The sequence below is a fragment of the Ovis canadensis genome, chromosome 20 (genome assembly GCF_042477335.2).
Source record: "Ovis canadensis isolate MfBH-ARS-UI-01 breed Bighorn chromosome 20, ARS-UI_OviCan_v2, whole genome shotgun sequence".
NCBI lineage: Eukaryota > Metazoa > Chordata > Mammalia > Artiodactyla > Bovidae > Ovis > Ovis canadensis.
The window spans coordinates 20,233,606-20,246,170 of NC_091264.1; the positions used below are offsets into that span (position 1 = coordinate 20,233,606).

The window sequence follows — 12,565 nt, forward strand, 5'->3', positions numbered from 1 at the left end:
GTGGCAGAGTGCAGGCATGTGAGATCCTAGGTTCCCAACCAGGGCTCGGACCCTTGTCCGCTGCATTGGAAGGCTAAGGCTTAACCACTGCACCACCATGGAAGTCCTGAAAGTTCTAGTTTTAAACGATTGGGATTTGTTTTTGTTTTTGTTGAAGAGACTTTAAAAGGAACACATATTTTAGTCGTCTTCTTCACAGGTAAGGTGTACTTTAATAAACTCTTTAAATTTGCTATTGAAACTTGAAATCCACATACTGCTTTTAGAATTGATGCAATTAATTTGTGACTAATGCGCACAGAAACCTCATCTGTTCCAGAGCGAATGTGATGGCGGGAAAGAAGGAAGGACTGGTTTTCAGAGAGCCTTTCCCCCAGATCATGTCTGCTTTTATGAGATTATGTACACACATTAGCCTGCAGTCTCAAATCCTAGAAGGACCAATCAGTTGCAAAATAATGTTGTTAATCAAGGAATTCAGTCTTAGGTTGATTTATTCTCACTCTGATTTATTTACTGTCATTCTGTCACAGGCTACAGTTTGCAGAAGCCTTTCTTTTTCTAATTATATGTATAATTACATTCATTGTGGGGTCATTGGAAAATAAAGATAAAAAGAATTTAAATATAAATTACATGCAACTCATTGATCATCACTCTTAGCATTTTGATAGTATCATCCAAATTCTTTTTTTTTTTTTAGAAAATGGGATTATGATTGCATACACTGTTATAATATTTTATAATCTGTTTCTTTCCCTTAACTATGCATTTACATAGTATTTATCATTCCATTTTACAACTACACCTTAATTAATTTAAATTAGCCCCAATTACAGACATTTGGATGGTTTCCTAATTTTTATCCATATAAAATATACTGTAATGAGTCTATGTATAAGGGGATGTGTTTCATGTCTTAGACATATACACTCACCCTGTACTTAGTCGCTCAGTCATGTCCGACTCTTTGCAACCCCATGGCTCCTCTGTAGCCTCCAAGTCTCCGCTGTCCATGGGATTCTCCAGGCAAGAATACTGGAGTGAGTTGCCATGCCCTCCACCAGGGGATCTTCCCAACCCAGGGATCGAACCCAAAGCTCCCACATTGCAGGCAGATTCTTTACCATGTTAGCCACCAGGGAAACCCATATACATTTATTTGTTTCTATTTTTTGCCTCATTATTTACTTAGGATTTGTGAACTATTGCAAAAAAGAACTACTTTGACAGGAATGTCTAGCATGATAGATATTGGTAATTGAGACTAATTATAAATTACTTGCACAATAGAAAAATAATTATCATTCATCTTCCTGCCAGTTTAAGTTTTCCTGTTTATCTTCAGTTCCAACAACACTTCCTTTTTGTCATTGTTATTTGTTGAAGTCTAATATACATACTCTTGCTCCTTGGAAGAAAAGCTATGACCAACTAGACAGCATATTAAAAAGCAGAGACATTACTTTGCCAACAAAGGTCCATCTAGTCAAAGCTATGGTTTTTCCAGTAGTCATGGACGGATGTGAGAGTTGGACTGTAAAGAAAGCTGAGCGTCAAAGAACTGATGCTTTCGAACTGTGGTGTTGGAGAAGACTCTTGTGAGTCTCATGGATGGCGAGGAGATCCAACCAGTCCATTCTAAAGGAAATCAGTCCTGAGTATTCATTGGAAGGACTGATGCTGAAGCTGAAACTCCAATACTTTGGCCACCTGATGTGAAGAACTGACTCATTGGAAAAGACCCTGGTGCTGGGAAAGATTGAAGGCAGGAGAAGGGGACAACAGAGGATGATATGGTTGGATGGCACCACCGACTTGATGGACAAGAGTTTGAGCAAGCTCCAGGAGTTGGTGATGGACAGGGAGGCCTGGCAGTGCTGCAGTCCATGGGGTCGTAAAGAGTTGGATAAGACTGAGCGACCGAACTGAATACACATACAGAAAATTTTACAGATCATAAGCTCTCCTGGTAGGCTGAAGCTATCTTCCAGCTATCATGCAGGTACTACTTGCATTCACTACTTCACATACTTTTGGGAGTGTTCTTTCAAACACTGATTTGTTGAAGTTGATCCATCATTTTTAACTCTGCTACCTCAGGGTACAGAGCATCTTCAAAATGAAAGCTCACTCATACCCACAGCTGATAAGGGCTGAGATAGATGAGAACCTTGCCTCAGGAGTTCCCACAGGTAATTACTCAAGAGAATCACCAGGGGGGAGCTTTAAGGAAATACCAAAGCTGACTCACTTCCAGACAGAGATCCTGGGGAGAAGAAGCTTGTGTGTTATTTTTAAAAGGGCCCCAGGTGGTTATAATTGGTAGGGACTGAAAATCGCTGAAACTTTTGTCTCCTTGAGTGATAGATTCATTTCAACAGAGTAGATAAATTTGATTGACTCCCAGAGATGAGCCTCTGTCCTAACCTTTGTACTGGCCAACTACTGGACAACTTCACCACTGTCACTCCTAGAGCATAACTCTTTATACTTACTATTTATATTCACCACAAATGTGGACGCTCCTAAATGGACCAGTACTTCAGATGGTCAGTTAATAACATCCAAATACAATTAAACTTTGAGAGAGGTCGTGGTAATGGAAGAAGAGCCATATAGACCTTCCCATGTTGCAGAGGATAACAAGTGGAGACAGACATACAGAAGCAAACGAATTATATCTGGAAACTTGCATTAGTCACAGAGACATCCATGGCGTTTGGTTCTGCTCTTGGGAAAACGGGTAAACAACCTAGACCTCACAAGGGAATATCTAGAAAATTTATTAAAAATGGGCAGCTTTATAGACCATAATGGAAGAGAATATAAAAAAGAATATATCTATGTATATATATGCATATATATATCTGAATGTTGTTGTACAGAAATTAGCACAGCCTTGTAAATCAACTGCACATCAATTAAAAAAACACAGCCCCCTTAGCATGTTAAAGGAACCAACTGAAGAGCCCCCAGTGACCAGATCTCAAACAACATGAGTGACAAGGCATATAAAGGAATACTGGAACTCAACGCAAAGCACTAAATAAATACCTGTGAGTCTCTACTGATACAAACAAATGTTTGAAGAAATAAATGATGATGGGAGAACAGACAAATCTCCCATATGGCTGGCTTATAAATAATTTAGGTACATATTATCCACTCCTAAATCTGAGCTGCACACAGTGACTTTTTTTTTTCCCAAAAAGTACCACGTGGGAAACAGGGCATGGGATCAAGGTGAACATCATCAGTCATAAACTATAACCATGTGGAGCGTGCCTTTGATATGATGTGTCTAGACTGGCATCTCATCTGTGTTGCCCTGCTCACAAAAGTTTAGGAATCCAGTCTAACCATGAGAAGACATAAGACAAAACCCACGTTCAAAGGTATTGTACAAAACGCATGACAGGTACACCTCAAAATGGTCAAGGTCAATGAGGACAAAGAACGGTGAAAGCTGAGAAGATGTCACAGCCACAGCATCCTGAGACAAGATAACTAAATGCAATGTGGTACCCGGATGAGTTCCCAGAACAGAAAAAAGACAATGGCTTCCAGACCGGGGAAATCTGCATCATGTGTGGACCTCGGTTAATCATATCAGATGTGTTCATTAGTTGTGACAAGTATACCGTAATGATGTAAGATGTGAACAGTAGGGGAAATGGTATGTATTGTATGGGAATGCTCTGCACTTTCTTCCCAAATTGTCTGAAAATCTAAAACAAAAATGTTATCAAAAAAGAAAAGGAGAAAGAAAGCGCAATTCCCCAGGACATCAGTGAGAACAGCATCTGGAATCTTGTTAAAAATTCAGATTTTCAAGTCCCAGCTCAGACCTCCAGAATCATAAACTGAAGCTGTAGCAACAATGTGTGATTCTGCTTCTGTGATTTAGAACCCCTGACCCAGCAGGGTGATCAGGGCTCTGCTTCCCAGTGCCTCTTGTTGTGGATGAGGCCATGGCCATTTTTGCCAATGTCCAGGAGCAAAGAATCAGATTAGCCCTCAGGTGGCTCCTGATGACCCATTTGTCACATTCCACGGAGGCCTTCTCTGCTCACCTCTCTTCTTGAGTTACTCGAGTCTGATCTCAGGGGTTCCTTTTCAGACCCATTTGTGCTCATGTCTTCCACAGCTTTTCCAGCCCATGGAGACTGTCCATCTCGGATCTCCCCAGATGTATAATGTGAACCAACTTGCATGTTTCCAGAGGTTACAGACCAGAGCAGAGTGGGAATCCTCTGGAGACAGAGGTGACCTGGGACAAATTATGCGATCCCTCTGTGCTTGAGTTTCTTCATCTGTGATTTGAGAATGATGGAAGAGTATCCATCTCATGGGGCTTTGTAGGGATTATGAATCAGCATCATATGGTGTTAATAATAATATCTAGCACTTAGTGAGAACCCAGTAAGTGTGAACTGGTGCAGTTGTTGATGGTGGATGTCCTGCCTCTTAAATGGCTCTTCACTTCTCCCAAAACATCCAGATTTTGTGTGCAAATTAATCAAAGTGATTAATCAATAAACACTGGGTGAACGGAGTGGATGAACTGACCCCACAAAACACAGCTTCAAACACAGAGACATCCCCAACTTGTCTTCTAAGGCATCTTGATTTTTTGGGTCTGGCTGTTGAAAATATTTCATATTGATTATACACAGCTGTTAGAATAAAGCTCAAAATTAGATTGGAGAATACACCCTAGGTATGAATTGATCTTACTTCAAGCTTCACCCCCTACCTTTGTTCTGTTATCAATCAGAACACCGTTTCAATTTTGATCTAAGACTATTGTCATTCCTGAGATCTTTTAAGAGTTTCTGTTAGCCTGAAAGATGAGATTATTCAGAAAAGAAGTCCACCTTGGGAATGTTCCAGCAGCAGGTGGGTAAGGGAATAGAGTGGGATCATGGTTCAGATTTTCCTTATTTGCTCTTTGGAACAGGTTAAATAGAAACGCAGCAACTTACATACAGTAAAGAGACAAGCTTGGGCGTTTGGGTTTGTTTTCCAGATGGGCATTAATGTAGTGGATTCTGCAGTATCCGGACTAGGCGGTTGCCCTTATGCAAAAGGTGCTTCTGGGAACGTAGCCACAGAGGATTTGATCTACATGCTTAATGGCCTGGGGGTTAATACGGTAAGTTACTATAGCATATTTTAATATTTATACATTCCTTGCAGATTGAAGTTGGAATGTGTCTCAGATTTGGGAAGCAACTTTGAGGTCCAGTTTTACTACACTTTTGCTCCTTCCTAAAATGCACAATGGGAAAATACAATAAAGATTCTTGAGGGGGGCTTCATAAAAGAACTTATTGCTATAGCTCAATCACCAATAATGCTACCATTTCACTTTTTTTTTTCTTTACTGCTTCATGACTTCCAAAGTACTTTTTTATCTAGTATCTCATTTGATGTCACACACTTTGTGAGTTAGAGCCTGTCTTTGCTTTTATGATTTTTGTTTTTGCTGTTTTGTTTTCCTTGGAGGAAAACTGGGAACTTGGTTTTCTCACGGTGACAAGTAGGGCTTTCTGGAAGAGAGCCCAGGGCCATTTTAAAATGGCCAGTGGAGGAGCAGAGTTTAATAACACTTAGCATGCCAAACACTGGCCGGCAAGAGTAGTCTCTTTGAAGTGGTATCTGAGAAAGGCACAGGCCCTATAACAACACCCACCAGAATCACTGCCTTGTCTTGCCACATGCTTGTTAAAATGACTTACTGACCTCTAAGAGTCTTTTAGGGAAAAGTATAAAAGGCAAAAACGCTGTTCACAGATGATCAGAAATTCCTATGTTTTCTGAGATGTACAAATCACCACCTGGACTAGAGAATGGGGTTGTCCTCCCCTCCCTCGCCTCTCTGCTCTTCCCTCGCTCTGCTGAGAGGCGCTCCTGCCCAGCTGACTGTCCGCGGCGTCCTTCCCAGCGCTTCCAGTTTCTCAGCTCCGCCCCTCCCTCCTGCTTTCCCCGCCCGCTGCAAGGGCCTTCCTCCTCATCCTCGGTTTCACCTTTTAGTATTTCCCTGCTGATTCCCCAGGGCCACACTGATGGGGTCCTCTCCTCTGTGTTCCAGGATTCTTTCAGTGTCTTCCTCGGTTGTAGCACCGTCTTCTTTCTGTGTTCAGCTCCCCCTGGAGATGGAGAGCTAGTATTACAATGTATTCATATGTGCCTGTTGCCTAGAGACACTCAATCCTGTTCATCGAAAGATTAATATCACCTGGCGTTAAATACCAGAAGCTGTTGCCTCTCTTCTCTGGTTCAGTTCAGTTCAATTCAGTCTCTCTGCCGTATCTGATTCTTTGCGACCCCATGAATTGCAGCACGCCAGGCCTCCCTGTCCATCACCAACTCCCAGAATTCACCCAAACTCGTGTGCCTCGAGTCGGTGATACCATCCAGCCATCTCATCCTCTGTCGTCCCCTTCTCCTCCTCCCCCACTTAGGAACAGCTATTACTGAGTAGTCTGATCATTTCCATCGTTTCTATTAGAGAGGTATGACCGTGACAGAACCTGAAAAAAGGAGAAATATTTTCTCTTTTTTTTCCTATTTATTTCATTGAAGCATAGTTGGCTTACAATGCTGTGTTAATTTCCACTGTACACCAAACTGACTCATGTATATATACACATATATATATTCACATACACAAATTCTTTACTGTATTCTTTCCCAATATGGTTTATCACAGGATATCGAATATAGTTCCAAGTAGGGCCTTGTTTATCCCTTCTGTATATAATAGTTTTCATCTCCTAATCCTAAACTCTCAAGCCATAGAAATCCTTTCTTGAAGATTTATATAACTCGGTTGAACTCAGTTGATGCTTCACAATGAGTCAGGCTGTCTGGGTCCAGCTGCAAATAACCCGTTTCCATTTCCAAGAATTTCACAATTTAAGTTGTTATGTTGGGTAGCAACCAACAAACCAAGGCTCTCTGTGGAACCTGTATCACTGTGGCTCCCATGCCTACGCAGTTAGCAAGAGCCACTGCTTCAGCTTCTAAACTGTTTTGGTTGCTTGTCCCTTCCTTCCTTCCCTTGCTGTAACTACATCAGTACAAGTCCTGATATCTTCCGTGGATATTCATCCTCTATCCTGGTCTGCGGGACTTCCCAGGTGGTGCTAGTGGTGAAGAACTGGCCTGCCAGTGCAGGAGACATAAGAGAGAAGGGTTCGATCCCTGGGTAGGGAAGATCCCCTTGAGAAGTACGCAGCAACTGACTCCAGTATTCTTGCCTAGAGAAGCCCATGGACAGAGGAGCCTGGCAGGCTACAGTCCATAGGGTTACAAAGAGTCAGACACGACTGAAGTGACTTGGCACATACTTCAGGGACCTTCAGATTCGTCCTCCACGCTGCCATGGAAGATTTCATCTAAGATACACGTATGAATATGCCTTGCTTCTGTTTGGGCATGTATCAATGGATTCCCACTTCCTGAAAAGCAGGGCTGTATTCTGCCACACACTGTGGCCTTTTATTTTTTCCTTTTCCAGTCACTTCTGCCCGTTCCTTTCCACACATCCCATGGTATTTTTCAGATGTCTGTACTGATGGTGCCTCATGCCTCCTCCTCCTTCTCAAGGACTCACACTCTCTGTACAAGCCTCAGGTCAGGATTTACGCTTCCTGGAACTCTCCCCAGAGACGCTGCCCTCCTTTCATTCCCATTTCCTTTTCCTCAGTGGGTTGGCCTGCCTGCAGCTCTGCCCTCGTGGTCATCTGGATCTCTCTCTCTTGGTTACTTTAGCTGCAGTGCAGGCTTTCCTGTTTAGGGGTCCACATATTCTGCTTGACCGCAGGCAACCTAAAGACAGAAACCATAGTCTATGTGAAGTTCTTGAAGCCTCATAATGTATCATAGTACATTAACATTTAAGCTCCTGGTTTAAATGCTGAAATGATTTAAGTATAAATGCCACATTATCTCAAAAAGGTGCCTTTTCATTGGGCTTCCAGGGCGGCTTAGTGGTAAAGAATCTGCTTGCCAATCCAGGAGAAACAGATTTGACCCCTGGGTTGGGAGTATCCCTTACAGCTCCCTCCAGTATTGTTGCTTGGGAAATGCCATGGACAGAGAAGCCTGACAGAGTACAGCCCATGGGGTCGCAAAAGAGTCAGACACAACTTAGTTACTAAGTTAGAGAAGGCCAAAACAAAATTCTTCTTTGCTGTGATACCAACCAATCCCACTGCATAATTGCTATAAATGGAAATTACTGGAAAGCAAAGAAATTTGATGCCTAAAATCTTATGATCTTTTGTTAGATGTAATTCAGAAATGAAAAACCTTATGTAACTTATTACTTACAAAATTTGCATATCGCTGCATTAAGAATGTGAAACCAAGCTATGCCTAAAGGACACTCCACCCAAAACCAATACAAAACCAAATCAAGTGTCAGTGTCCCAAAAGCAACTTCACAATAAAAAGAAACATGAAAATGATTTACATGTCATTTTACAAATTACTTTTGGTGATTCTTGAGCAGAGGTAACTGCAAAGAAAACAGTGCTCTGAAAGTTTCTAGAGAGAAATAACTAGCTATATTAAAGTTATGATCTCTTTATCATCACTGGTATGAAAAGCCCCTGTGAGTATTTATACTTGTTCATTTTAAGAAAACATAAGATTTACATAAATTTTAAAAGCTACTCCTTAATAGCAAGGAGCTTGAGTCAGTTCAGTTAAGTCCACGTTGTTTCCAGTCCATGTTGAAGGAAGACATAGGAGCTTACAAAGTGCTGCATGGGGGCAAATCTCTGGTTAACCTGCCTACCGCTCTGCCCCCCCCAGTCCCTGCCAGTGACGGCGCTGTGCGGGTTGGAAACCTCGGTGGTGATCCTTGGCTCCGCCAAGCCCAAGATGACGAGCCTGCACTGAACTTGGCCTTCATACCCAACTGCCGATCTGTCATCCATGGATTTACCAAAGCCTTTGTTGATCCTATTTATGCTCCCAGTCAGTACAACCTCTCAGGCAAACAAGTTCCAGATGTGGACTAAATACTACTTCATTTTATTAAACTACCTCCTTCAGTTTCATGCCAGTAATCGTGTTTCTGGATGTGGTTAGAAATTAAGCATGCATTCATCATTCCTATGTCTCTTACAGCTTTATCAGGCTTGTTTGTTTATATACTAAGATATACTATGAGATCCCCCTGCCAAGTCCTTATCTGTAAACTGCTCCAAAGCATTATCCTTTTAATTGCCCTTCGCTGATATTTGTTCATTCCTTCTGATTCTACTGTTGTCCTCCATAGAGTTCGGGTACCAGCATAATTACACTGGATTATTCAGGTGCGGTTAGCCTAGGGTCAGATTCAAGATATGTCTTAAGAAAGCAGAAAAATCTAAAATCTACATAATTTATGGAGACAAATGTTATCCCCCAATAATAACGAACATTTGTTTGATGATTTTAAATGGCTAAGTAACTACTAATATAATTAAAAGAAATCTGTTTTGTCTTCTTTCTCCCGAACCCCCCTTCCTACCTGGCACTGTCATTTTTGTCGCACCAGGGTGTGAATCTTTACAAAGTGATGGAAGCTGGTGACTTCATCTGCAAAGCTGTAAATAAAACTACAAACTCCAAAGTAGCACAAGCCTCATTCAATGCTTGACTTGAATGACTTTGTGACTTAAGTTTGAGAGGCTACATTTCAGCTACAGATATGCATCTGAAACTCATTACTGTCAACTTGTTCTGAAATGTGGAGTAATAGACAAAAGTGGGAAAAAGAAAGAGAGATACTTTGAAAAAGGGTATCACTGGATGGATTATGAAGTGGACGGGAAGATATACCAGTCATCAGGTAAATCGCAAGCCAAGGCTAAATAATAAAATTTGCAGACGTCCTTTGAACTTGGAGAAAAGTCCACCACTCTTTTGCTCTTATAGAAATAACTTTTTAATTTAGTCGACGTGAAAATTGACTTCAGATTTCCCTAAGTATCAAATACTGTGTTAATACTTAATCAAGCTGGCTTAGCACAGCGTACATTTCGTCAGTAGTTTATGAGCCCCTGTGTGGTGTGCAAAGTGTGTGGCCTCCGTATTATACATTATACGCCTCTGGATCTCAACTTTGCATTTGCCAAGTCAGTTAAATTATGGACCAAGCGCCAAATCTCCATCTGACCCCACATAATTTTTAGCAATAGAACTTTTATATTTCAACTATGCTAACATCTGTTAACTATTTCAGTGATTTTATCTTGTTCCAAGAGGCTGTGGTCAATGGCCAGATGCCGCATCCTGGAAACATTTTACCGCCTGTGTTTGCCACATGCATCCAGTTTACCATGCTTTCCCTTTCATCAGGTGTAGTGAAAACCAACAGAATGTCACTCAGCTATTGAGAAGCAAAAGGTACAACTTTTATCCCAATGTCTAAGTTGCAATGATGAGAATAGAAAGATACAAGTACTATAATCACTTTTCTCATTTTCAGCTCACTTCCAGGTTGTCCAAGGAATGTCACCATGATGCTAAGAACATTAATGTAGTTATTAATTTATGAAAACAGAATTTTTCTATTGATTCAGGGTAGTTTGATTAAATCACATCTGTTTGGGAGGATTGACATTTTATGGTTATTTTTAATGTTGAAGTGGCTGAAATGTTATCTTCTGTAATAACATTGCCAGAAATAGCAAATACATATCCAAGTTGAGAAGAGGCACAGGAGGGCTGTGTTAAGAAAAATATATTTCTATTACCTATGCAAATCATATGGGGGCAGTATTATTCCATGTGGATCTAAATTGTCAGTATTTTTATTACTATTTATGTAGACTTTCCAATGACACTCAGTGATCTTATCTTTGAATACATTTGAATAGAACTTGGATATGAAAGTGAGCATTGTGGGCTTTCTATTAAATATTCATCAAAACCACAGGAAATAAAAAGAAATTCAAGAAAATAAGAGAATTGCTGATTACTACTCTGTTAACTTTAAGGCTACACAATTACAATAAAAGGATTACAAGGGAAACATATTGGAAATGGACAGAAACTAAGTTTCCATGGAGGAGGCTAAGGCCTAGGTTGTGATGGATGATACAGCAGGAGCTTGTCATCAGAACTGAGTGCCCCTCTGCATTTGGGTTAGTGCTGGGGCATAGGAAGTGCAGAGAGCAAACTTATGGCACCTCTCTATGGATCTGTTACATCGGCTCTCTTCAGGAAGAGCATGGTGCTGCAGTGGGGGCAGGAAGGAGACACCTGCCCCCCAGTGCACAGCAGGATGCCTCCCTTCCCATCTTCTGAGGAGACTGACTTTTCCTCTCTCTTATGCAGCTGTGGCGTTCTTAGTTTTGTGATATTTGGAAAAAGCATCAGTTTATGCAGACTGCTTATAGAAACAGTGAAGGGGAAAACTTGGCTGTTTAGAAATGAAAACCACCACGGACTCTTCAAAAGGCAGAGTGAGTCGTCAGAACCCCAGGTGCAGCCGAGCACACACACGGCACTGCATGTACAGCAGCCCACCTATTCATGTCCCAGAGCACCTCAAAGCTTCCTAATCACACGCCACAGGAAAAGTCTGTGCTTTAGGTGTTTGTTATCCTTTCTTCACCAAAACCATCTAAACCCTTCTCTTAACTTAAGGGGAGTTTCTTTTCTGGTTTTTATGGGGTGGGGATCACATAATCAAATAAAATGGCCTGAATTCCAGAGGCAGAATCCCCCCAAAGCTATATTTCCACTAACTAGGAAACTTTGGAATCACTATAGGACCTACCCAAACAAACTACCCACACATAAACCCACACCAGGGTTAGCCCTGGGGAAAGGCTTAGGAATGGCAAAGCAATTATGAAGTACATTTAGAAGTAACCTTTTATGACATCTGCCCTTTAAGACTACTGTAAAAAGTAGACATTTTCTAAATTCTGGGTTCATGAAATTCATAAAGCAAAGAAAAGGAAACTTGCTGAGAAAATTGACAATGCCCTTTTATGCTGTTTCTTCTGATCACTATAACATTTAATAAATAATCCTTTAGCTGCACTTCTCTGGCTATTCATTTCTATATATATGCATGAATTCTAGACATGTAACAGGACACTTAGCATTGAATACATGAACCACCAATATCCCTATCACAGCAGTAGAGGAGAGATAACATAAAGCCGGAGCCCCTCCAGAAATCTACATTAAATAGGCATGTGAAAAATTGTTGTGAATACTCATAATCATCTGCAAAATGCTTTGTGGACTAGAAGTTAGAAGTTTTATGCTTGTGTGGGGCAGGTTTAAGAGTTAAAAGGATAGTTTTGGAGGTACAGAGCTAGGAAAGAATGGGTAAGCTAGGGAGGAAGGGAGAGAGGAGGGGTACAGAATGGAGTGAGGGAAGAAGGTGAGAAGAGAGGGAAGGAGAGAAAGAGAGGACTGAGAAACTATTTGCACCCTGCCTTTGAGCAGCTCAGGTGGAAGTCACCTCCTGCTCTGGTAAAAGTGTCCACGAGGCTGCTTTAAACTGCAGGAAATAGAAAACCAACTCATTGGAAAAGACCCT

At 41.2% G+C, this 12,565-nt stretch overlaps 1 protein-coding gene across 2 annotated transcripts in view; it reads left to right on the forward strand.

Moving 5' to 3' along the window:
- The window catches only part of HMGCLL1 (3-hydroxy-3-methylglutaryl-CoA lyase like 1), a 191,262-nt gene extending 179,205 nt beyond the window's left edge, over positions 1–12,057 (forward strand). For both annotated transcript variants that reach the window (XM_069564084.1, XM_069564085.1), the window contains 2 exons: positions 5,033–5,158; positions 9,560–12,057. In XM_069564084.1, coding sequence (XP_069420185.1) covers positions 5,033–5,158; positions 9,560–9,661 — 228 coding nt within the window. In that variant the 3' untranslated portion in view covers positions 9,662–12,057. The remainder of the gene's footprint in view (positions 1–5,032; positions 5,159–9,559) is intronic.
- The last annotated feature ends 508 nt before the right edge of the window (positions 12,058–12,565 follow it).